The sequence below is a fragment of the Elgaria multicarinata genome, chromosome 3 (assembly GCF_023053635.1).
Source record: "Elgaria multicarinata webbii isolate HBS135686 ecotype San Diego chromosome 3, rElgMul1.1.pri, whole genome shotgun sequence".
Taxonomy (NCBI): Eukaryota; Metazoa; Chordata; class Lepidosauria; order Squamata; family Anguidae; genus Elgaria; species Elgaria multicarinata.
Genome location: NC_086173.1, coordinates 133,395,897 through 133,423,362, shown reverse-complemented (window position 1 = coordinate 133,423,362; position 27,466 = coordinate 133,395,897). Strand labels below are relative to the sequence as shown.

The 27,466-nt window shown below is 39.8% G+C and overlaps 1 protein-coding gene across 7 annotated transcripts in view; it reads left to right on the top strand.

The window, feature by feature from the left end:
- MITF (melanocyte inducing transcription factor) overlaps window positions 1–26,918 on the top strand; it is a 178,972-nt gene extending 152,054 nt beyond the window's left edge. Inside the window, exons 1-9 of one of the 7 annotated variants that reach the window (XM_063122027.1) lie at window positions 3,465–3,553; window positions 4,445–4,672; window positions 11,621–11,707; window positions 12,970–13,065; window positions 15,641–15,758; window positions 19,396–19,452; window positions 20,934–21,009; window positions 21,759–21,906; window positions 26,117–26,918. In XM_063122027.1, the coding sequence (XP_062978097.1) occupies window positions 3,521–3,553; window positions 4,445–4,672; window positions 11,621–11,707; window positions 12,970–13,065; window positions 15,641–15,758; window positions 19,396–19,452; window positions 20,934–21,009; window positions 21,759–21,906; window positions 26,117–26,521 (1,248 nt within the window). In that variant the 5' untranslated portion in view covers window positions 3,465–3,520 and the 3' untranslated portion in view covers window positions 26,522–26,918. Of the gene's footprint in view, window positions 1–3,464; window positions 3,554–4,444; window positions 4,673–11,620; window positions 11,708–12,969; window positions 13,066–15,640; window positions 15,759–19,377; window positions 19,453–20,933; window positions 21,010–21,731; window positions 21,907–26,116 lie in introns of those variants that run through there. The other 6 variants (XM_063122026.1, XM_063122025.1, XM_063122024.1 and 3 more) reach the window with 6 other exon arrangements.
- The last annotated feature ends 548 nt before the right edge of the window (window positions 26,919–27,466 follow it).

The following is a 27,466-nucleotide window of genomic DNA, read 5'->3' as shown; positions in this document are numbered from 1 at the left end:
CAGAAAAATCACAAGATGTATATATTTATTGCAAAATCAGATTTAAAAGACACACATTGATTTGGGGCAACATCATTTGGTAGAGCAATTGCAATTCAAATATAGTAGTAATAAACCTTTAAGCCTTCGATGAGAACTGATACTTTGTGGAAACTAGATCAGTTATCAAAGAGAATGGCTCCACAAGCTAAACTAAGTGCTTCATTGGATGAGCGTTTTATTGCACACTCGTTACTGGGTGCTCACGGATATTCGTGGATCCCTCTCACGTGGTCGTCTGCCTCCCGCCCCTTTTGTCGCATAACAAAAAAACCAACCCAGTAAGTCCGACTTATTTTTAAAGATGGAAGTTGCCGTGATCTCCTGCTGTGTGCATGAGAAGCAGTGGGATCAAAACGGCCCACTGAATGGGCCACGTGTAAGTTATTATTATTATTATTATTTATTTATTTATTTATTTATTTATATAGCACCATCAATGTACATGGTGCTGTACAGAGTAAAACAGTAAATAGCAAGGCCCTGCCGCATAGGCTTACTTCTTCTAAGGACTAAGGAATTGGAATGTTCTGTACAGTTTAATGAACAGGAAGTTGCCTTAGCTTCCGTATGTACTATTTCTGAAGATTTAAAATTGGGATTGATTCATCAAAAAGTGATGTTTCATATTATTGGACACCACAGAGGGTTGCTAAGAAGAAAACTGGCTAGCTCTCTAGATGCTGGGAATGTAATGAGGACAATACTCATTGAGGCATTTGATGTGGGCGTGACCTGTAGTGGCTTCTGTTTGGTTGGAAATCATTGTTCCTATAAATATTGTTCTTGAAAAATCTGCGATAAAAGCGGATGGACATGCACTATTAAATTACACCCCTGTTATATGGGGATGAACAGATGGACAGCAAAAGTGTGTTTACAGTTTGATGGAAAAACAACAACTGCCTAGCACTGAATGGACTGAAGATCTCACTGCTCTTGTTACATTTGAGCATATCTCCTACAATCATCAAAGTCATATGGATGATTATTTAGATATATGGACTGCTTATATATATATTATATATTTAATGTATATATTTGAATTAGAAATGTTAACCCTTTTTCTTCCTCTCCTTGTATTTTTTGCTTTTTTTCTTTTCTTTTCCCTAAATGGGCATGTTCATGATTACTGTGTATTGATATGCTTCATGGTATGAATTCCTCCCCCCACCCATTTTTGGGGGGCTTTTTTATTTGTTAGCATGGCAATTATTATTATATTTTTTAAAAAACTAAGTTAACTATCTAGCCAATTAACCCATGCATGCAATAGAAAAAGCATTGGAGGTTATGTATGGATAAAGTCCACTGAAGATAGGTGGGAAGTTCACACATATCTTTTCTTGAGCTGTGTTGAAACTGCTGGTCTGACTGGCATCAAGAAAAATATGTCATTTTGAAATAAGACTTCAGATGGACCAATGGCATCTGAAGGCACAGACCGCAAAAGCCAGGTTAGCACTAACCGGGGTGAACTTAAGCCACTGGATGGCACTGTACTATTATTTGTGAAAAACTGGCATTTACTTCATCAGTACACTATATATTTATCATGGGAGGAAGGAAAATGCCAGATTTTCACTGTGATGAAAAACAACGTGATAAAGATTGTAAAGAGCGGGAGGTGCCCTGGCGGATGACAATGTCATGTATTGGTCCTGCAAACATCATGAGCACAATATAAATGGCACATGTAGAAATGGGCAGAACTTTCGTATTCCATACCCTTTGTGGGAGCCCTTCTCTATCTAGGGTTACAAGAGGGCAGGAGGGATGTTGGGGTTTGCTTTCCCCTGGAGGGATTGGCCAGGGCTCAGGCAACAGTAACAGAAGGAATGGAAACTCCAAGCCACTGCAGGTATTGATTGAAATATTCTGGCCTTTCTGGTCTCCTCTCCTCTTCTTCTACTTCTAACCTTGAAGGGCAGCCGGTGCAGTTCTGACTCCCCCTTACAAGGTTGGAGCACTTTCTCTGACCTTGGAAGGGTTTTTTGAGCAATTCTGTGGTCCCTGGGATGCTCTCCCAGGGACCATAGGATTGCTGTCTAAGTCAGGTTGTTGTATTGTTATGCGTATTCTTCTTTTTTGTTACTTGTTACTTCACACCCCCCCAAATAAATGTTAGTGTTTTTAAAAATAAGCACCCACAATCAAACGGGCAGCTGATTTATTTTTAAAATAGAGAATGTCTCTTCTGAGTTGGTCCCTGCTGTGACACTTGCATGCATCATCTAAAAAGGAAGGATTTGTTTCGATTGATTTACAAAAAAAATGTAGATTTGATTGGTCATCTAAACACCATTGAGCTGATTAAGTAAATTGCAAATGTAATTACAGCCCTGGAAGAAACTGGGAAGAAATAATTGGGTCTCCCTAAGAGCTAGTACCCTAAGTACTGCTACTTGCCCAAGTTTACAATCCCCTTTCTTCCTCCACCGCCAAATATATGGTTTTGTATTATTTTAGGTTGGAACACAACTCTTGTCTTCAGTACATCATGGAGGCATGAGGCAAATCAGCCTTCTCCAACCTGCTGTTCTCCAGATGTTTTGGATTTCAACTCCCATCAGTCCTGGTCAGCATGGTCCATGGTCAGGAATTATGGGATGTGCAGGCCAAACCATCTGGAGGTCACCAGGTTGGGGGAAGGCTGATGGGACGGCTCATGCATTTGTTTCCAAGTCTTTAGGGAACAATGTTGGAGATACATACACTGTAACTTGCATGTTGTGCATCTTTATTCAGTTTGAACAGAACCTATGCCTCTCCAAAAGACAAAGTGCAATTATGACAATGACCCAGTCATCCTTAATTTGAAGGTGAAAGTGTTTATGTAGCAAACAGTTCTCATTCCGTATAGACTAAGATGCGTATCTCGCCCATGCTTTTAACACAAGAAGCCATTGTGAGAACATGGAAGTTCCAAGACAACCAGCACCTTCTTATCAGGAGGTTGCAGCATTCCCTGGCAGTAGCGTGTATTATGGAGAAATTTGCCTAGCATTTTTTTCTGCAGCATCGTCTTAACAGTGGACATAAAACAAGTAATCGTCCTGCTAAAGAAAAATACCATTGTCTGCTAGTATGACTGGAACGAAAGCTGAATAGTGAATTGGCCTTAAGCAAACTATCAATCTGACTTTGATAACCCATCACTTTAAAAGACCCTTTTATGTATATGAAAAAGCATGACGTCAAAGCCATGGAAAAAAAATTAATACCAAAACTTTCAGGCTAAACTTACATAGCTTCGTGAAAAAAAGAGCTCCCTGTGTGAACAGTTTTTTCTCTCTACATGCATAACTAATTAGTTTAGCTTATTATAAGTCTGAGCTGTTATATCCATGTTTCTTGTGCCGTTTTTGGGACAACTTGTTTATGGTGCATCTGTGTGTAAGCCATTGAATTGGAGTAGCAGAAAATAAAAAGGAAAGCTGCCAAACTGGTTGATTGGCTTTGATACAAATCTGTAAATGCCATGCTGGAAATGCTTGAGTATAATCACTACCAGGTGAGTTATCTTAAATTTTCATTATGTGTTAGACTACAATACTGCTCCCAGTTTTGAATACTTAAACCCATTTACTTCAATGGAACTAACGCTACATGTTCTTATTGCATTATTGCAAATTTACTGTATGATAGAATAGTAAGGGGCATATAATAGATATGATTTTTTCCTACTAGTCCCTATACATATGGATAAGGGAGTTGTTATGAATGTAATGAGCAATTCCTTTGTATAATATGGTTTAACTTTATTATACAGCTGAATGCCAACATAAGCTTCAGGATCAAATAAAGTCAATCTCAAAGTGATGAAATACATAGTAGTTGAACATGAGTATATGCTTAGACATTACATGTATGATTATATGAGTTTTAATATTTGTGAGATTGCTTTTTCATTTTTATATTATAATGACCGTAGATTAAGGTGAAGAATTTAAATATTTCTTGTGTTCCTCATCAATACCATTTTCTGTTCCTATCTTAACCGTGCTGCTACTTCATATATATTTTGTCAAGTTTATGTAACTTCAAAAAAAAATGTGGAAATATATGCTTAATACATGTTTTGTTAGTATTTGCTTGTTGCTTAAGCTTAGTACGTTACTGACATTTTGAAATAATTCTACTGTAGGATTTAGGCGGTTGTCTAGTCTAAAATCTGCCTCTATTTTTTGTATTAGAAGCAATGAATTCATATTTATTTACATTGTGTTACTTTTTATCATCTGATCTTCCACATGAATTGCACTTACATATGAAGTTTAATTTTTCTCGTTCAAAACTTCAACACTTGATGAATCAGTAAAGCACTACAGAAATCAATGTCCACAGAAGTGGTGAATTGACGAACCCTAACTAGATGCCGCTTCTTTTCATGATGTGCTTGCAGGTGCAGACTCACCTGGAAAACCCTACCAAGTACCACATTCAACAAGCTCAACGGCAACAAGTCAAGCAGTACCTCTCCACTACATTAGGAAACAAGCACACCAACCAGGCACTAAGCTTACCTTGCCCAAATCAGCCAGGTGATCACGTTATGCCGCCTGGCACTGGAAGCAGTGCACCCAACAGCCCAATGGCCATGCTTACACTGAACTCCAACTGTGAAAAAGAGGTAAGACCGAATCTTATACAGCCTTTTTGCTTTTTTTTTAATGGCTAAGCTTTTAACCCACCCCGGTAGTATCAATTTACCCCCAAATGTGCAAATACTTAATCTATAGCACAGTTCCTTACATTTACTTTATTATTTATTATTATTATTATTTATTTATATAGCACCATCAATGTACATGGTGCTGTACAGATAACACAGTAAATAGCAAGACCCTGCCGCATAGGCTTACAATCTAATAAGTTGTAGTAAACAATAAAGAGGGAAGGAGAATGCAAACAGGCACAGGGAAGTGTAAACAGGCACCGGGTAGGGTGAAGCTAACAGTATAGAGTCAGAACAAACTCAATATTTGAAGGCTATAGGGAAAAGAAAAGTTTTTAGCTGAGTTTTAAAAGCAGTGATTGAGTTGGTAGTTCTCAAGTGTTCTGGAAGAGCGTTCCAGGCGTAAGGGGCAGCAGAAGAAAAAGGACGGAGCCAAGCAAGGGAAGTGGAGGCCCTTGGGCAGGCGAGAAGCATGGCATCAGAGGAGCGGAGAGCACGAGCGGGGCGATAGTGTGAGATGAGAGAGGAGAGATAGGCAGGAGCAGTTAATTAGACTGCTCTTCTTCTTTTCTTTTTCAAGGAAGACAAACACTATTAATTTATTAAATTTGGAGTCAAAATGTTCATTGTTAAACAAACAAAAACAAACTTGCTCCTTCCTCTAGTGCATCTCTTTAGATCTTTTTTTTTTTTTTGGTGGTGGTGGTGGTGGTCTGTTAGTATACACAGTGCAACTGACCTTTAAGATACAAAGCCATTTTTGTTTCTTACCAAAACTTTCTGGGATAATGTTGTGACTCAGCGTGAATTTAGCTGGCATATTTTCCCATCACACACTGATATTTTCCAGTTGCCGTGCCAGGGCACGTACACAGAACATAAGAAGAGTCCTGGTGCTTCATGCGACGGCCCCCTCTGTATCGTGTAGCATTCCTTTTTCCAACAGTGGCTAGCCAGCTGCAGTAGCCTACTCTTGTTATTGATCCCCAGGAACTAGAAATCAACAGCACACATCCTCTAGGCACAGAGGTTCCATTTTATTTATTTATTCATTACATTTCTATACTGCCCAATAGCTGAAGCGCTCTGGGTGGTTCGCAACAAAACCATAAAGTACAAGGCAGTCCAGTACAACATAAAAGTTTAAAAGTACAAGTATAAGCACAATGATGAGATAGAACCTAGCTGCAGTGCAAAGATTTAAAATATAATACAAAATCTAAAACAGGAACTGAAAAGCTAAATGCATGTTTAAGAACAATGTATATATTTAGCTCTTGTTACTGGCAGCCATTGAATTACATTAATTTATCTAACCTCTTTTTGAAACAAACTAAGCCAATGGCAGTTCCCACATCTCATAGTTGCAAACTCTATAATTTAATGTGGGGTGAAGGTATATTATTATTAGTAGTAGTAGCAGAAGTAGTATTTATTTATTTATTTATTTATTTATTACATTTCTATACCGCCCAATAGCCGGAGCTCTCTGGGCGGTTCACAAAAATTAAAAACATTCAAAGTATAAAACAACAGTATAAAACCATAATATAAAATACAATATAAAAGCTCAACCAGATAAGAACAGCAGCAATGCAAAATTACAAATTTAAAACACCAAGTTAAAAAAAAATATTGACTGTTAAAAAGCTGAGAGAATAAAAAGGCCTTCAGCTGGTGTCTAAAAGCATATAATGTAGGTGCCAAGTGAACCTCCTTAGGGAGCTCATTCCACAGCCAGGGTGCCACAGCAGAGAACACCCTCCCCCTGGTAGCCACCTGCCTCACTTTCTTTGGCAGGGGCTCGCAAAGAAGGACCCCTGAAGATGACTTTAGGATCCGGGCAGGTACATACGGGAGGAGGTGTTCCTTCAGATAGCCTGGCCCCAAGCCGTTTAGGGCTTTAAATGTTAATACCAGCACTTTAAATCAGGGCCCGACCTGGATTGGCAGCCAATGAAGCTGGAAAAGGACTGGCGTGATCTCGTCGGCCAGTCCCTGTTAGTAACCGTGCTGCCCTGTTTTGTACCAGTTGAAGTTTCCAGACCATTTTCAAAGGCAGCCCCACGTATAACGCATTGCAGTAATCCAAACAAGAGGTTATCAGAGCATGGATAACTGTAGCTAGGCTATCTCTGTCCAGATAAGGGCGCAGATGGTATATCAGCCTAAGCTGATAAAAGGTGCTCTTTGCCACTGAGTTCACCTGTGCCTCAAGTGACAGTTCTGGATCCAAGAGCACCCCCAAACTATGGACCTGATCCTTTAGGGAGAGTGCAACCCCATCCAGGACAGGGCAAACATTACCTCGCCGGACAGATGAACCACTCGCTAACAGTACCTCCGTCTTTAATTGTATTATTTTATTAAAATATTTTTAAATCAGCTTTGCAGAAAGCAAGGTTATGTACACATATTATAAAAATAATAGTACAATACAATGTTTTTATATAGTTGTACTTTTAATATTTGCATACAATAAGTACGTGTTTATATACATACACACAATTATAAATAAATAAATAAATAAATTATTATTATTATTATTATTATTATTATTATTATTATTATTATTATTATAATGGGGTGATGACTTGAAAGCAAACAACTTATTTACATACGTCATTTACATGTTGCTCTGAAACTAGTTGTGTTTTCGATGTATGCTATCATATGACTCAGTTCTCCGCAGATACAGAAAAAAGAGGGGTGGAATGAAAAAGAATACCACATAATTGAAGTAAATGTCTGAACTGACTTTATCTGCAGAATTCAGTGCAATGGTTGTTTTAGAAATTTTACAGCTATGACTAACAGTGCAGTAAAAGAACCTAATACAATTTGTTTATTGTGGTCCATGATCAGATTGAAAAAGGAAGAATATATATATATATATATATATATATATATATATATATATATTAGACAGATAAAGCAACAATACATACTTTGTATACATTCATACCTATATACGAAGACAGGTCAGTGTACCAACCAATGCTGAGCAAATAAAAATGTGTTAACTGAACTGTCAACTTAACTGCACCTGAAAAGAAAAACATAACAAGTTTTCCAGTAATCAGTTCCCTCCTAATATTTAGAGAACAATTGCAGTATAATAAGAAATGCATTACAGTCTCACAAAACCCCCACAGGTGCAACAAAGTTGTTGAATCTACTCTTTACCATGGCAGATGGTAGAACATTTATACGGACCAATGTAAATGCAATCCAAGGCTTATAACCATGAACAGTTTTTAGATAGCTAGCCCCTTTGCTACCAATTGGGAACTGAATGCCAAAAGCAGAAGGAGAACAAAATTTGGCTGCTAAGGTTATGACATTTTGTCATTCAACATACAATCTTAAGAACAGAAGTTCTTTTGCCTTTTCCTTGCTCAGGGAAAAATGTTCAAATGGAGAGATACCCATTTCCATTATTTTAGAGTGTACAGTCTTCACCCAGAGTCTTGCCAGATGACAGAACATTAGTAAGAGTCCTGATGGTCAAAATAAAATTAAATCCATCTAGATAAAAATCCAAGTTATACATATAATGGTTTAACCCAGTTTCCAAGCACAACGCTGTAATAGCCACCCACTCACACCTAGGGACCCAAGATTTATTCTGAGGAAGAGTGAGTGAAATCTTTCAACCTCATTATTTATGTCCTGCATCCAAACAGCCACCTCATATAAGAGCTGAGTTATAATTTTAAGATTAAATACCTGTAAAACTACTAATCAACTACCCTTTGAAAAATAGAAACTCTGGAGAACTGCTAGGCTATTGCACACCAAAAAGAGGACGGAATAAATTTTAATACTCCATTTTAAAGTACGATGAAAATAAATAACAAGAACGCTGTAAAGACTATTCCGGCAGGCCTATCCAGTGGAATTTTAAGATGTTTTTAAAATATTTTAATAATATATACTATGTTTTTAATTCAGTTTTATGTATTTTACACTTATTTTTATTACCCACCTCGATCCAAATGGAGAGGCGGGTAAGAAATAAAATTATTATTATTATTATTATTATTATTATTATTATTATTAAAGTATACTTGTTCAATTGGGTTTCCATCAATAGCCCACATATATAATTTTCTATGTTTTGAAAAGATTAAGATCTTGGTTTTGATGTAATTTATAACCAAATGATAACTGTCACAAAATGGTTGCAAATGGCTTCGACAATGATATAGTCCCAGCCTTGATTGTGACAATAAGACAGAGTCATCAGCATATAGCAACAATGGTACCCTAGTGTGGCAGCTAGTTTCCAGGCATGAGAATTAATTGATTTTAATAAAGGAACTAGGTCATTCAGAAATAGATTAAATACAGAGCCTTGTTTCACATCTCGAGTAGTGAAGATAGCCTTAGTTAACACCCCATTTGGGCCACATCTGACTTGCAAAGTTGTTGCTGAATGTAGTTGTTTTATCGGAGAAAGTAGCCTCTTATAAACTGAAGAATTAGAAGAGAAGGTTTTGATTAGATTATTGGCAACTGTATGATTCCAGATAGAATGATGTTTGCGTTATAGAAACTTGGGAGAACAATCTATTACAGATTGAACCCCATGAAGTGACATTTAAGATTTCATATTTCAGTATGACTGTGAAAATAATGCATTCACTTATTACTGATATCCGCTTATCCATCACTTAATGTGTGGCAGGGGCAAACCAGGCAAAATTCACAATTCTTAGAGATGCTTAGGGAAAGGATTGAAAATAAGTTAACCAGTATCATAATTTTTTTATATATATATGAATCTATTGTGAGGCCATACTGGGAATACTTTCTATAGTCTGGTCACCCCATCTCAAAAAGGATATCCTAGAGAAGCCCTTTCCAACCTCGTGCCTTTCAAATGTTTTGGACTTCAGTTCCCATCAGCCCCAGACAGTAGGGCCAAGAGTCAGGAATCTGGGGAATTGTAGTCCAAAACATCTGGAGGGCACCAAGTTGGGCAAGGCTGTTGTACAGCTAAAAAGGATGTGGAAAAGGACAAGCAAAGTGGTGAAGATGCTAGAGAATCTTTCTGATGACCAGAAAGACCCTAAAGCATTGGGGTCTTTCTGGTTTAGAAAAATGGTGGCTGAGTGGAGTGGGGTGAGGTGAGGACATGGTAGAGATATATAAAATTGTATACGTAACTGGGAGGAAATGGAAGAAGCGTGTGAGCTTTTGCTCTCTCTACCATAACACTACAACTTCACATTTATTAATGGTAGTTCAGGAGACTTTCAGGACAGACAAAAGAAAGCACTGTCTTACATATAACGTTAGCGGAAGAAGTACAAGAGATGGCACTGTTCTTCTAGAGGCTACATGTTCCGCTTGAAGTTGCGCAAGGAAACTCTAGCGTAGTACAGTCATAATGAGTTGTGAAAGTGCTTGTACAACAGCTTGCACAAGTGAAATCAAAGTATTGAATTTGACACTTCCTTAAGGATAAAAGTGAGGTTTCCATAACCAATGGAACCATTTGTGTGCTAGCAATTTTGGCCTTCCAGATATTGTTGGGCTGCAATTCCCATCCTCCCTAGCTGGCATAGCCAATAGTGAGGAATAACAGGAGTTGCAGTCAAACAACATCTGAAGGACCACATGTTGCCAACCCCTATGCTAGCAGAATGACTCTGTTGGATAATACTCTTGATGTGTAACTTATTTTCAAAATATATTTCTACAAGATGTGGCAATAGCCGCTAGCATAAATAGATTTAAATGGAGCTAACACAAATTAATGGATGGTGTAATAGTCATGACCATAGGGACCCCTATGTCCATATTCAGGGGCAGTGTGCCACTGAAAACACACTGAGGTACAGGGGGCAGGTAAGCTGTCAGCTGTGGGGTTGCCTTTCATGCCCTGCCTGTGGGTTTTTCAGAGCCATAACCATAGTTGGACATGAAGGACCTTTCCAATGCTTTTTAGTGTTCATTTGTTCATGGCATTGGTAACTATTTATGTTAGTCCAGGCATACATTCTTAATGGGAATTTTGCATGTATGGCATACTAAATTGGATTTATACACCGACTGGGTTTAATTATTAAAATCCATTTTGAATTGTCTGTTGTTGCTGACTTTCAGTACTAATGACTATTTAGTTATTTAAATATTGCCTTTTTCATATCAGCCACAGACTGGGTCAACATTTTCATTGACTTGTCCACCACAACTCCAAGGTCTCTTTCTTAGTCACTTCTAGTTCAGATCCCATCCCATCAGTGTACACATGTAGTTGGGATTTTTTTGCCCCAATGTGCATCACTTTACACTTGCTTACACTGATTTGTCATTTAGTTACACAGGCTAGATCTACATTACTACTTTATAGGGGTATTGAAGTGCCCTGCAGTTTGGGGCTCAAACTGCATTCCATAGTGTTATACCCTGCTTTTTATTCCACATTCATAATGATTAAACACAATTTTTAGATCTGGCCACAGTCTCCCAGTTGGAAAGTTCTTTTTCGAACTCTTTGCAATTCCTTTTTGTTTTAACCACTTTAAATAATTTGATGTCCTCAGCAAACATAGCCTAATTCCAGATCATTTCTGTACAGTTAAAAAATACTCACCCCAATACAGATCCCTGTGGGACCCCACCATTTACATCCCTCCATCGTGAGACTGGATCATTTATTCCTGCTCTCTGCTGTCTGAACTGCTAGTACAGGAGCTCCAAGTTCTAGCTGTGCTCATACCTATTTTGCATTTTTGCATATTAATTAATTTCCCTAGGGGGATAGCTAAAAGCTTTGCCTTGCTATGTATGTATTGTATCCACACACTGCCTCATTCTAGGGAAGAGCCCTTAACCATAAACACCAGTCCATTGCTTTGCTGATTTCTCTCTTTTTCTTTTTCATGTTTACAGGGCTTTTATAAATTTGAAGAGCAAAACAACAGGGCAGAGACTGAATGCCAGACTCTAAACACACATTCTCGAGCATCGTGCATGCAGGTACTGGATGAGAAAGGTGTAGAAGAAAGTCTGGAACTCTTATTTTCCCATTCAAATTTGCTAAGAGAAGCTACAGAGTGATCACAAATGAGAGCGGAATATTCTCAGGGCCATTTCAGATATGAGTTCAGGTGTACACCTAAAAAGGCAAAATGTGACAATAGCAACCAGGTGTTTGGAAATATATATACTATTCTGATACACATTTATTTATTTAATTAATTATTGCATTTATATCCCGCCTTTGTTCCTCCAAGGAACTCAAGGCGGTGTACATAATACTTCTCCTTTCCATTTTATCCTCACAACAACCCTGTGAGGTAGGTTGGGCTGAGAGTCTGTGACTGTCCCAAAGTCACCCAGTGGGTTTCCATGGCTGAGTGGGGACTAGAACCCAGATCTCCCAACTCCCATGTTCGGGGTATTTGCTGTTATTTTATTTTATTTTACTGTTTTAGAGGGTTTCCAGACAGACAGTTTCTAGCATTACCAATCAAAAGGCATTGTGCATCTTTCACTCTTTAATGGATTTTTTGGACTAAGAAAAAAATGGTGGAAAAACACAGCGGGTAACAAATGGAAGACAATGACGCCTGGTCCTCCAGTAAAATTCTGTGAATGAGACAAGGTGATTGCGCAATGAAAGTCTTACCTGGAATTACCCTTACTGTCTGAAATGTTCCTGTTTGCCTTCAATACTCTGTGTCATAATTTTAGAGGAATTGTGAGATGACAATCTTTCCTACAGGAATGTAGGAAGCTAGATGTTGAAATTGTACAAATGTAGTTGATAGCAACAGAGTTTAAAAAAAGAAGCTTGGGAGGAGAGCAGTATGTGCTTGAAATTAAAAACCTGAGGATTCCAGAAACCAGAAACACAGCCACCCTCTGGGCCTTCCTTAGAGGAAGCATCTGGAGGAGGGCCTTAGCCAATGGGCCGGTAGGTCCAGTGTTCTCAAGGTTTGAATTATGAACACAGGTTCCCTTCCTTTTGCATCTCCAGAACTGACATGAGCCCTGAAGTGCTATGCCAAATGACCCTTTGCCCCAGATACAAAACAGTGCATGTGCTTTTGAAGTTGAACTTAAGTCTCCAACTCCGTGTTCCTCATTGCTCTTTCCACCAATTATGTATTCTCAAAGCCACTCAGTTGGGAATAGCTAGAAGGCACATTGGGCTGGGTGGCATTTCCTTCCTGCAGGGATGCTGTTTAATAAATATACTTCCCATGTCATATATCCTTTACCTTTTTCCATTACAGATGGATGATGTAATTGATGACATAATCAGTTTGGAATCAAGTTATAATGAAGAAATCTTTGGTTTAATGGATCCTGGCCTACAAATGGCAAATACGGTACTTGTTGTCATGTCTAACCCTACTGCCCCTGTTTTAGAAGAAGATGTTTCAGGTAATAAATCAGAATCAGATTCAGAACTAGAAGATGCAGCGCCAGACACCAGCCAGCCTGTACCATTGTGGGAGGAAGCTCTCACGGGCGATTCCCCAGCTGGGAGTCAGCCCTCTCCAGAGCTTATCTCCTCAAGGCCAAATCCTACACACTCAGTAGGAAGTGAGGTTTCTTCCGGAAGTGAGCGTCCCAACAAGCTAGCTGATGCTAGGGTCTGCCGGAAGCTCAAACGCACGGAGCGGAAGGAGGGTGTGAGAAAGTCGGTTCGATTATGCCAGAACCTGCCTCCGCACCAGGCTCTCTGAAGTTACAGGCCTTTGGGAAGAGGCTTCCTATTCTTGAGAGGACAATTGTCTTGCTTAGTTTGCATAGTTTTGCCTCGGGGGGACGTTTCCAAGAGGTTAGACTCTCTTAAGGTAGAAGAGATGTTTGTTGTTTAAATAAATCTTTGTGGATTACTTAGCAAGCCTCGTCATTTACCTCCCATCGAAAGCAGGAGTTTTCTGCGAAAGATGACACTTGTGGGTTGTTGGTTTTTTTAGCTTTTTGCTGTCATATGACTTTATACCTATGTTTCAGAATGCCACAGGATGACAGTAGAGTTTGTTTAAAACAATTGCGGTCTAGCATGTATAAATAGTTGCATTGTCTAGTGGAAAAGTTCTTATGCTGTTATCAATAGTTCACCCAAACTACAAGACGTGACTTGTTTATTGCAAGTTACCAATTTTATTTATTTATTTAACAGAACTTGAGTGTCTTCTTGCCATAAGTACTTGCTTGCTCAAAGAGCCAGTTTCTGTCTGATTCAGGGACCATTTCCTTTCTGAAATATATGCCTTCTCTTTTCCCTGTTATTTTGTTCGTTACAGCTTCTTCTGGATTTGGCATAGCAAGGAGTAGAAGGATGCTTATGTTGCCTAACAGGATGTATTTCCCAAAAACATCAGGGCTAACATCATGAGGGTGTTTGAGGACTGCATCTAGTAGTTATTAGGCAACTACAACTTTTTTCCAATATACTTCCCTACAAAAGGGATGTTGAAACCACTGTACTTGGTACAACCACCCAGAGGCTTTGACTCCACAAGCTGTCTATTCAATGCAGAGCCTGGCCCCATATGTAATAAGTAGTAGGACCTGATTCAAGTGTTATGCAAATACTCAGTAGTTTTATCCACTTGAAACCAAAATAGGAACTAGGAAATTGTCTTATACTGACTGAGACCATCGGTCCATCTAGCCCTGTATTGTCAACACTGACTGGCAGCAATAGCTCTCCAGGGTTTCAGGTGGGATTCTTTTCCTCATTCTACCTGGAGAAGCTGGGGATCGAACCTGGAACCTAACTGCATGCAAAGCATATGTTCTGTCACACTGAGCTAATACTTATAGTATTTTGCCAAACAAGTTGTAATTTCTAGGCATATTGCCATGAGATAAATTAACCTTGTTTTGAAATTGCAATGCCTATCCCAAGAGTTCTTTGTATTTTTGGTCGTAAATTTTGCCCTGGAAAGATGTGGGGGCTTCTAAACAGAAGGTAGGGCGTAATCCCAACGGAGGAAGTAGCCTGCTAGGACCCTATAAATAGTTCTGCAGAGAGAACAAAGGTTCTGCTGTTCTGTAGCAAAGGATTAGGCCTTGTTCGCAACACTGGTAGCTGTGCTCAATTGCTGTTAAAGAATCCATGGAGAACGTTAAAGTGACATTTACATGAAGAGCGTTAAATTTGATGCTATAAATTTCCTCGTTCGCCCTTCATCTAATTTAGGGTCACAAGTGAGATGTATTTGATCTGCTTTGACTAGATAATGGCACATACATCATCAATTATTTTCTTTTCTTTTCTTTATTTCATTTCTATACCGCCCAATAGCCGAAGTTCTCTTAAATAAATAAATTCTTATTTATTTACTGCTCTCAGTGTTTGACCTGAGTATCTAAGTATCAGTATCTAAGATGGACCGTTGCCTGTGTGTGTGTATGTGTTTTAATATCAGCATTCCAATTTTCATAGCAAAGAGAATCAGATTAATATGGTAAAAACTCTTAGTTTTTGAAAACAGAAGTTGGCTCCTTTGGGTAAATTCCTTTTTTGTTAGTTTGCTTATGCAGGGGTAGGCAACCTGGTGCCTTGTAGATGTTTCAGACTACAAATCCCATAATCCATGACCAGGCTGATTGGGACTGATGGGAGTTGTAGTGCATGGCATTTGGAAAAGACCAGAGTTATTTAACACTGTCTGTTTACCTTCAACTGGAAGCCACCAGAGTGTTCCACTCCAAGCAGCCCCCACCCTCTTAACACCGTGTCTGCTGCACTCTGATCAGCTTCAGCTTCTGAGTGTTCTTCAAACATCTCCATAATCATGTGTAACACTCAGACTTTGTGGAACTACACTTGCCAACAAGCAGTTGTACAAAAATGTTAGTTGTTTATAGCTTTGGCTTTCTGTACTAAGTTTTTTTTGTGTGGAACATGGGGAAACAATCCATATCCTTTGTTGCCCTTTCCAGTTACCCGTCTCCGGCAACCTGGTGGACCTCTACAGCAACCAAACCATGCCTCCCCCAGGACTCAACATCAGCAACTCATGCCCTGCTAACCTTCCTAATATAAAAAGGGAACTCACAGGTAAACAGGAACTATGTTTTCATGAACAGTTCTTTCTGATATGCTAGGAACATAAGAACCTTGCTGGATGGATCCATCTAGATCAATAACCCTTTTCCAAGGGTTGGCTGTTCAGATGTTTCTGGGAAACGTGCATGAAAGGCATGATGGCCACAATTTTGCTCCAGCATTTCACACTCAGAGAGATAATTTAGCTCTTATGGCTAATAGTCATTGATAAAAATAATTCTCCCTGAATTTGTTGAAAGTATGGAGCAGCCTTAGACTCTTGGTTCCATCTAGTCCAGTTCTGACAAGGTGGCAGAACATCTTTCAATCCATTTAGGGCCACCTCTCAGGGGCTGCATTCCAACAGTGGGATCAAAGGCAAAAGGAGTTGGGGCGGGGAACCACAAAATACCAACATATTTCAGCTTAAAGCCAGTAACTAAGCTTTCAGAGAGGTATTTCAGGGGTGGGTGGGGACTGCACAAAAGCCTTACCTCCAAGTAAGACTGGGAAAATCTCCTTTCCTGAAATCCTGGAATGCTGCTGCCAATCATGGCAGACCAGCCTGGTGTCCTCCAGATGTTTTGGACCAGTTGCTAGGGAACATGGGCAGGAGGGGGTGTTGTTGCACAGTGTCCTGCCTTGGGTCCCTGTTTGACATCTGGTTGCCCTCTGTGTGAACCGAGTGCTGGAGTAGATGGACCATTGATCTGATTCAGCATGAATCTTGTTATGTTCCTTCTATCATCCCTCTTGGGCCAAGCTGGCTCAATTTCATGGGAATTATAGTCCAATTCATTTGGAGGATGTTGGGAAATGATGGTACATACAATACTGAACTCGATAGACTACTGGAGTGACTCGATATAGGGCAACTTCCTATGTTCCAGTGGAACAAAACAAAGATCTGTTGTATGTCAAGTATCTGCACAAGATGCTGCTGGTCAGAATTCTGGCAAACATGTAGTTAGAAATTGGGTTCTGTTAAATTACGCAAATGATGCCGTCAGGACTCGGCTTCCCAGAGGAGAGGCCAATTCACAGTAAAGCCTTTTATTGTAGTAATTCCAGTAAACAGATTTATGCCTTGACAGCCCCAATAAAGATTTTCAGATTTTCAGTTCACAACATGAGAATTTGACCATGAGCACCTGAACAAAACCCTAAACCTCCCTGGATCAAGCTGGCAGAAAAATTCCCAATAGGTTCAGAAGAGAGCTTTGCAGGTTATCCAAGTATTGTTTTTAGCAGAGTCTACTGCTAAAATACAAGGTTTAAATACAAGGAAGCGGCCACTATTCGATCCTGGCAGGGAAACCTGCCTCTTAGGTGATTGCTGTGTTTCGCGGAATGGCTCTTCTCCGCCTCTTTAATTGACAATGTAGTCAAGGAGACACCTCTGAATACCCTCTCCTGCAGAAATTTCCTCCTGCTGCCCTGTTCCATGAAAGGCTTCCCTGGTCGAGAAGCAGAGGCCTCCATCAAGGTCAGGTCTCCTGCCTATGGAGATAGATAGGCCATGTCAGTGTCTGCATCTCATATACACAGACTGGCAAGCCAGTGGGAGGCCTGGTAGAATTGAGGTTTGAGGCTCCTGACTTCCCATGGCTGGGCCTGATTCCACAGCATCCCCACCTGACTCAGAATCGGTATCAGAGGCTATAGGTTCCCCACAAAGTGGAGCAAAGCCTCACAGATGCTGTGTGGAAACATGAAATGTCAAGCTATCTGAGAACGTTCATTGTACGAGTCACATTGCATGCAATTGCATCTCTGAATGGATGGGGCAAGTCATGAGTGCGGAGTGGAACTCTAGTACTGTATAGTATTTGCCTTTTATTTCTAACAAAGAAAAGGAGTTAGAGTAGGCAAAGATAATGCACTATTGTGTCTTATGCAGCATCAGTAAGGAAGATGCTGCATTTGTTCATTATTTTGTCTTTATAATAAAGGGCCCTGTGTACCCAAACTTGGAATGTAACCTAAGCGTAGTCAATACAAAAGATGTACTATACATCTTGCATGCTTGACCTTCACCAACTATTTAAAAACCACATTTTTTTTTAAAAAAAAAACTTTTTAGTTTAGTTTTGATAGTTAGAAGAAAGGGGTATTAGCTTTATTTCAAAATGCCACTGCAGAAATAGCTGTTCACGGAGACGATCTATTACTTCATTGGGTGAAATCCAACATCACATGAGCAAACTTTCATTTGCGCAATGAAACTTCCTCTATTCTCCTTCCCCCTCCAGCCTCACCGCACCCCGCCTGCCTGTTCAGTCTGCTCCGGTGGGTCCTCCAACTCTCCGGAGCAAATTTTGAGGGCATAGGAATTTCCCCCTCCCCATTCCGCAGATGGAAGCCTAAAATCAGCAGAACGGGTTAACTGGATACAACCCATTATCTGCTGCCTAAAGTGAAAACAAATCTTTGTCCCACTTGGAGAACTTACTTATGAGTTATAATCCTTAAGATTTCCAACAAAACTAACTCATATTATGATGTTTGAGGTGGCCTAATTAGTAATTACATGTATTACAGTGTTAAGGATTTCGGAAATTTGGAATTTTTCTTTTAGCCACCTTGTCTACCTTTGCTTTTGTGCAATCCATAAGGTGTCCAGGGCCAGCCCTACCATTCAGCAAAGTGAGGCAGTTGCCTCAGGTGGCAAATGCCAAGATATTCCTCTTGAGCTTTCCAGTTCTTGCCCTATGGTCTGTCCAGAAGCCCCGCTAGCCTTCTGCCGCAGATGTGATGATATGAACTGGCTTGCTGTCTCTGATGTGATAGAAACCATTCCATGAACTGCCAGTCCAGTCTCTTTTTGGATGTGGAATGGGAAAGAAGAAACCAGTGATTATAGCACTGTTGTGACTGACTGCTATGCCAGATGCCAGTAAGCAAGATATGCACTGTGACAATCATTCCCTGTGCTGATTACTGCTAGTCCAAAGGTACTAGCAATGGTAGTTCCATCATATAATCAACAAGTACCTTGTCTAAAAGGTGCTCCTTAATTCACCTCCAAGTCTGTAGCCTCTATAGGTGGAGATGGTGACCTCAGGACTTGCTTCATTGGAAAGAAAGTGGTCCTAGAGCCTTCTATCGGAAATGTTAGTTTTCTGTAGGCTGGGGTTTATTTGCTGGGGATTGCACATTTAAATCCACCTTTGCATTCTGGAGTAGTACAGTCTCAATAGTTTTCTGCCCCCTGAATATTTAAATTGACCCCTGAATGAGGTGTCTCTAGTGCTACAACATAATTACCTTTAGCACTTGTTCCTTAAGGACAACCATCTGTCAGGGATGCTTTAGGGTGGATTCCTGCATTGAGCAGGGGGTTGGACTCGATGGCCTTGTAAGCCCCTTCCAACTCTGCTATTCTATGATTCTAGATTTGTTAATCATGCAGCCTGTACTAGTATTTGCAATAGCACCAAACAGTACCAGACAGGTACTGCATGATATTGTGCCATGATATCATATAAGAAGATGCTATAAAGGGGTATTGTGCAGATATTTTTCTGCAAGAATGCATGTGAAATATTGTGCACCAGAGATATGGGCATGTTTACTTTGCTAGTGTTGCCATTCTTGCATTTCTCTAACTCTACTTTGTTAACATGCTCAGCATGTGTATTTCCCACAGAGTCAGAGGCAAGAGCATTGGCCAAAGAAAGACAAAAGAAAGACAATCACAATTTAAGTAAGTTTCTCATTCCACTTTATTTAATTGTGAGCTATGAGTGGCTAGAAGTTTAATATTCAGCACACAACCTTCTGAGGTTTTTTAATTGCACTGTCCCTATTGAAATAGATTGGATTTGCACCAAAAGTAAAAGCTATTCTTTTGCGTAATTCCCTTCAATTCCTTTAGTGCTTGTGCCGTTGAAATTCCAGTGACTTGTATGCTCATTAGTATTTTGTCAGTAAAATGACTTGTCAATTATTTTTTATATTTTAATATCTATCTATCATCTATCTATCTATCATCTATCTATCTATCTATCTATCTATCTATCTATCTATCTATCTATCTATCATCTATCTCTTCTATTTTTGTAACAGCTTCAAAGAAAAGTCTCAAAAACATTGGATGCCACATAGGGATGCTTGAAGAATTAATGTTCCAACACAGGGTCTCAGCTCCAAAATCATATAAAAATTAATTTAGAAATGTGTATTTTGAGAGAAAGTATATTTTGAATGCCTATTTTGAAGGAATATGCATTTTGGAGTATGTATTTACACATTTTTGTTCAGTTTTTAAAAACTGCAGATGAAGGTGGAAATGGGATGGAATGGAAGTTATGAATTTAACACTTGTGAAAATGAGAGGAACCAGAAATAAATGACTTTATCTATTCCTAATGCTACTCTTGCCTTTTTAAGGCTGCAATTCTTTCCACTCACCTGAGAGTAAATCCCACTGTCAATGTTACAAATTTCTGTTTGTCTGAAAGAATGATCTGATACCTAAAACTCATTGGAGTATGTTCTGAAACAGAATTTAATAGCATCAAATTTAAAATGTAGGCTATATTTAATACTTCAGAATCTTACTAGAAAAGGCATTTGTGGCTTAGAAAAAATAGGATATGTGGCCAAAGCGAAACAAGATCAGCCATGTCCATTTTTTGGTCATGGATTAAAAACTAGTCAAGAATAACAAGCATGTGCTAATTCATTTATAAGTTCTGAAAGACCTCTTTTAGTGCCCTTCCTGTTGATTAGATCAGTCTTGTCCAACTTGGTGCCCTCTGGATATTTTGGACCAGAACTCCCAGCTTTCCTGACCATCGGCCATGTAGGCTGAGGCTGATGGAAGTTGAATGCATCAGGTTGGGGAAGGCTGAATTAAACAGTGAAAGGCCATCTGATTCATAGGCAGAAATTTCCACTGACACTCAGGAAGGAGTTGGATAATACATTTGAACAAACAGGAGTGGTCCCAGACTTTTGGTAGCTCTTCCTGTGTTCTAAAGAACACTAAAGAAGTGTGATAATTTAAAGAGATCAGAGTGTGAGCTTTCTCTCACTTGTTCTCTGTTTCTACAGATGTGCAAGATTGTGTGGTTTAGAGTCAGGCAAATGATCCTTTCTCTATCTCAGCTGTGCTTCAGAATTCTGAAATAATCACTGATGCTTCCCTCCATTGATTATTAATTTGTGTTGGTTTCTTAAAAGTTGAACGAAGAAGACGATTCAATATTAATGATCGCATAAAAGAACTTGGCACTTTGATACCCAAGTCGAATGACCCGTAAGTATTGCCACATCACAGAACAAATGGTTATAGGGGTGGGAGGAGGACTGTCTTTTGAGGCAGGAGTGGATATTCCTTCCATTTAGCTGGAATGCTTTAAGCTTTGGATTATTTTGTATTGTAGCACAGGATATAGCAGAGCCTTTATACGTTTAATCCTGGTGCATTGCTAGTTCCACAACTATAGGTTTTTTTCCCTAGGAAAACATTTGGTCTCCTTGTACTACTTAATGAACATAACATGAATTTGCATTTCTCATGGCTGCAGGCAAAAGTAAGCACCCAGAACATTGCCTGTCTTTTATAAACAAAACAAAGAAAACAACAACTTAGTCCTATCTAATAGTCTAGAAGAGAGTTTGGCAATATTTCTAGTTTAGGGGTAGAAATATATGTGGCAGGAAGCACCGAATACCACCAAAAATGGCATCCCTATGCCTGGAATTAATAAACTTGTTAGACTTTAAGGTGCCACAAGACTGTTGTCCTTTCTGTATGCCACTAATGCTATAGCCTAGGAATCTAAATCTCTGTAAGATATCAAGCAATGAGTTACTCTGCTGCTCCCCCTAGCGTAGTAAATGTATCCTATATTTTTAATTTTATTTAAACTCAAAAGATTTCTTGTATCCCCCTGCCCTCGATTTGTTCAATTGTAAATGTGGCTGCTGCATTGCAAATAGACTTTTTGCTTCTCCCACCCCAATGCTTCTTTACAGATTAAATGATTTGCATGAATCTTGCAGGGACATGCGTTGGAATAAGGGAACTATTTTAAAGGCCTCTGTGGACTATATCCGCAAGTTACAAAGAGAACAGCAGCGTACAAAAGAATTGGAGAATAGACAAAAGAAACTGGAACATGCCAACAGGCACCTTTTGCTCAGAATACAGGTTTGCTGATTAATGGATAAATACAATGGAACTCTGTGTGTGTGTGTGTGTGTGTGTGTGTGTGTGCGTGCGTGTGTGCGCTTTAGTATTAATCTATCTAGAAACAGTAATTATTAGAACATCGTAATAAGCCAAGATATGCCCAGGGGCATGTCTACACCAGGCATTTATCCTGGGATCATCCCCGTACATCCAAATGACACACAGGGGATCCCGGGAGCAGGCAGGGACAATCCCTCCATTTTCCTGGGATAATCCTTAGGTGTAGAAAGGGCCCACGTCTTTTGCCTGCACACACAGCCACTTCTCTCCTCCCTTTGTGGCCTTAATGAAATGCAGAACTCTCAAATTAACCATAATTTCCTGTTTCGTCTGAGCCAGGAAACTATGGTTTCCAGGGGCACCTACACATGAGCAACTCCCAATTGCATGGAGTGACTTTGCACATGAAGTTTCTTATACATTGGTGCCCCTTTTCCAACATTCAGAGTGAACCCATGGTGTCAGGGGGCAGGGCTGATGGCACACACAAAGGTAGGGCCATTGAGTGCCTTTTTTTGGTAGAAAGGTGGGGTACAAGTAAAATAAATAAAGGCAGGACCAACACCTTTTCCGCACATAAGTTCTATATGTGGGTAATGTTTGATGAAGACTCTAGACTATATCAGTGGGACGTGGACTGTATATCAGTGGAACATTTTATAGGTGATGTAGACGTTAAATCAAACTTCCACGGGGTTTTGCCTTTTGCCAATTAGGTGCTGCATAAATGTTCAGCTTGACACACAAAATGGAAAAGGGTCTCATCCAAATGAAAAAAACAAAACCCCTTTTTTCTGTGGCAAATCAAACCCATGTAATTGCCAGGCTCTAATCTACTATTAGAACTTTTTAATGTGGGCGTGAAAAGGGTCTGTTTGAGAGTTTTTCAGCAGAACGCTTTGTGTCACAGAGTTAAAAAATCAGGTGTAAGTGGATTTATGTATTTATTTATTCAGTCAATCAATTTATAATGAAAAAATAAATACAATAGGCAAATGTAGACTTATGGGAAGGAAATAAAATATTACTTCATGTTAAAAGATGTTTGCTTTCCTAACTGTAATAACAGGGACATAATTTGATTATTAGAATCTAATATATTTTCTGCACCAAGGCAACAATACATTTTATTCCTCAACACTCCAGGTATTCTGTTTATATATATCTTCATTTCTACTTACTGTGGATACTGAAATATTTGAATAAAAATCGTAATAAACTACAGACTCAAAATCAAAACTGGCCCACACAAAAATGTTGCTTTGTTGAATGGTCTATGGGTTTGTTTATTTACAATATTTATATACAGCTCCCCATTCAAGAATTTCAGAGCAGTGAACAAAGCAAATAAAAGAATTAAAAGAATAAAAACACAATTAAAAATACATTTTTTAAGAAACAGAAGTGCAATCAAACCACGGCTGGTCTTTAAGGGTAGTCTTCCTGGAACAACAACATTTTCAGGAGGCGCCAGAACAAATACAGAGTTGGCCCCTGTCTGACTTCCAGAGGCATGGAATTCCATAGGATGGGGCCACCACACTGAAGGCTCTTTCCCTGGTAGACTCCAGTCGGACAGTAGGTCTTTGTGGGACCACCGAGAGCATGCCCTCAGATGACCTCAGTGACAGGGCAGGTTGATAGGGGAGAAGGCGCTCTCTCAGGTATCCTGGTCCCAAGTTGTTTATAGCTTTGTGCACTAGTACAAGAACCTTAAACCTGGCCCGATAGTGAATAGGCAGCCAGTGCAGTTCCCTGAGCAAAGGAGTTGCATGCTGAAAAGGGGCAGCTCCAGACAACAGCTGAGCTGCTGCATTCTGCACTAACTCCAGCTTCCAGAGCAGTTTTAAGGGCAGCCCCACCTAGAGAGCATTGCAGTAATCCAGTCTTGAGGTTACTAATGTCTGTACTACCGAGGCCAAGTTATACATTTGTATCCCGTCCTATGTCACTGGGTTCTCAGGGCGATGTATAGATAAAATCAGAACAATGTAAACATAATATACAAAAGTAAAAAACTATTAAATCCTTAACAAATTAAAACCAGTAGAAAAGTTTTAAAAGCAATAAAAACAAGTAAAACTATGGGCATGTCTACACCTATGGGTGTAGAGGGCCAGAGAGGGGGCGATCCTGGACTTACCTACTTCCAGGATTGTCGCCCTCTGTCTACACGCGGCGCACGATGTCCCCGGAGGACGTTGTGCCCGCCATTTTGTTTATTTTGGTGAAAAAGAGTGCTGGAGCGCTCCTGTGCAAAGGTAAGTGGGTTTTTTAAATAAAAAAATAGTCCCGCTCCCCCACCCCACCCCTCCCCCAGCACCTCAAGAGCTTTGTGCCCTGTGCCCGGTTCCTGGCTCCTTGTGGTTACTCGTGAGGAGCCGGGATGAAAATGGGATGCCTAGCCACACATCCCGCTGTCTTGGGATCATGTAGAAGGCATAATGTGCACATTGGCGCCACCATGAGACAATCCTATCAGCCTAAGACAGTGACCCATTTCGCATGATCGCTATGGCTTAAACATTATGGCTCATTTAATCCCCAGTGTCATCTGGGGATTGTGTCATCTGAACCCAGGCAGCATAGCTTTTTTGAAGAGGAAACAACCATCAAATAACCCATGGTTGGTTTGGGGGTTATTTTTAGGCCTTCTAAGCTACAGTGATCAGTGATCATGTGAATCTGGTCATAGTGAATACAGCAGTGAACAGCAGTGGTGAAGATCATAGAATCATAGAATAGCAGAGTTGGAAGGGGCCTACAAGGCCATCAAGTCCAACCCACTGCTCAATGCAGGAATCCACCCTAAAGCATCCCTGACAGATGCTTGTCCAGCTGCCTCTTGAATGCCTCTTGAATGAAGATCTGGCGCCTTGTGAGAAAACTTCACAAAGTAACGTTAGAAAAGCCTCCACTCATTCTTAGGCAGAGACTAGTGTGCCAAAAGGTGTTTCCATCCTAGCATAAGCAACTGCTTCTGGGAACAATTTTTCTTGGATTGCAGCACAGTGCAAAGGGTTAACCCCCCTTCCCCATCTGCTGTGGTCCACATGATGGACCCCCACAGCTACAATTGATAAAGAAACAGATACATTCAATTGGATCACTCATTTAACATGAAAACATAACGGCCTGGTTCAGACAACATGCTAAACCATGCTGCTTAACCACAAAATAGTTAAGGGAATGCATAATGCATTCCCTTAACCATTTTGTGGTTAAGCAGCATGGTTTAGCGTGTTGTCTGAACCAGGCCAACAAGAGCTATGCTGGATAGCGTGTTCAGAAGAGGGCAACCAGGATGATCAGAGGTCTAGAAACAAAGCCCTATGAAGAGAGACTGAAAGAACTGGGCATGTTTAGCCTGGAGAAGAGAAGATTGAGGGGAGACATGATAGCACTCTTCAAATACTTAAAAGGTTGTCACACAGAGGAGGGCCAGGATCTCTTCTTGATTCTCCCAGAGTGCAGGACACGGAATAACGGGCTCAAGTTAAAAGAAGCCAGATTCCGGCTGGACATCAGGAAAAACTTCCTGACTGTTAGAGCAGTGCGACAATGGAATCAGCTACCTAGGGAGGCTGTGGGCTCTCCCACACTAGAGGCATTCAAGAGGCAGCTGGACAACCATCTGTCAGGGATGCTTTAGGGTGGATTCCTGCATTGAGCAGGGGGTTGGACTCGATGGCCTTGTAGGCCCCTTCCAACTCTGCTATTCTATGATTCTATGATTCTATGGATCAGACCAAGGGTTCATCTAGTCCTGCATTCTGTTCACACAGTGGCCAACCAGCTGTCAAACAGGGTCCCAAAGAAGGACACTGTGCAGCAGCACCCTCTCACCCATGTTCCCCAGCAACTGGTGCACATAAGCATGTAGTTCCCATCTCGTCTACTTTGCAGGAATGGGTTAATTTCTAGAGTTGTCACTCTATTCTGGGTTGTAGCTCCAATTGCGTGGTAGGATTCATCTTATACTGGTGGTTTTTCATAAATGTTTTATTCCTGTTATACTTTTTATAATATTGTCGTAAGCCACCGTGGCAGGGTTCTTGCACCGAAAGGTGACCTAGAAATGTTATAAATAAATAAATAAAAATTTAGGTGTTTTGTTTTTTAAAAAAGTTTTATTTTCATTATTGTTATGCATCTATCCTCACAATAGGAACTTGAGATGCAAGCTCGAGCACATGGACTTTCCATTGTCCCATCAACAGGCCTTTGCTCACCGGAGATGGTAAACCGGCTCATCAAACAGGAGCCCATCCTTGACAACTGCAGCCAAGAGATCTTGCAGCGTCACCCTGAGCTCTCTTGCACAACCACTCTCGACCTTACTGATGGCACCATCACTTTCAATGACAGCCTGGCAAACGTGACTGAGTCATCCGCTGGCACTTACACTGTCCCTACAAAAATGGGATCCAAACTGGAAGACATCTTAATGGACGATACCCTCTCCCCTGTCGAAGTTACCGACCCACTCCTTTCATCAGTGTCTCCTGGGGCTTCCAAAACGAGTAGCCGACGGAGCAGCGTGAGCATGGAGGATACTGACCATGCTTGTTAGTGGATATAATTAGGCCTTTCACGAACTTTTTTCATTTCTTGATCAGTAGATTAAGTGATTTGCTCTCTTTTTTGTTAATAACTATCTTTTAATATGAATCTTTAGATAGCCCAGTGTATGTGACTTTTTTAAAAAAAAAATGTTTGGAGAGACTTGTATATTCTGTTTTAAACATTACCGATGCTTCCAAAGTATTGTACTTCATCTGTGAACCAGATTTACCAAGAACTCCAAGTGAGTTCATGTCTACTTGAAAGCAATAGAGATCCACAGATCTGTAAAGTCCATGATCCACTAAAGGTGATGCTTCTGTATAACTGTAATGAAACCCATTGACTTGGAAATGAAATGTAGAAGAATGTAAAGAAACCAAAAAACAAATTAGCTTTGTAAACTATTTTTGTGTTGATTTAATAGTGCCTCCTTTTAAAGATACAGTACCTATTAATCCAAGTTAATCTTTCCCACAGGATAAGTTGTAGTATTTATGTAAACAGGCCACCTGTACAAAAACTAACTCGTGACTATCTTGATCATAGTACAAGCTAGAAATGAAGGATGGAGAGACACACAGAGTTTCAATGATATTTAAATTGGTATTATTCTTATTAATTATTATTTTTGCTCTTCAGTGAATGAGCATCCTTCTAAATCATGGTTCACTTTATTTTTAAATAGAAATCACTTTTAATCCTGGTAATCAATCTTGGTATTTTAACAGTGCAAAAGTGGTGAATATTTCAAGCTCTACACAAAAACCTAGTGGTGTTTTTTTTCAGTTGGACATAACCAATTGGATTCTTCTACTTTTTTTTTTTTGAAAAATGCATTGTACAGCTACTTGATTTGCATGACTTTTTCAGTTATTTTATTTTCCACAGAATACTTTTTTAACTTGTAAGAAAATACCTTTAGTTATTGTGACACTTTTTTTTACATTTTAAA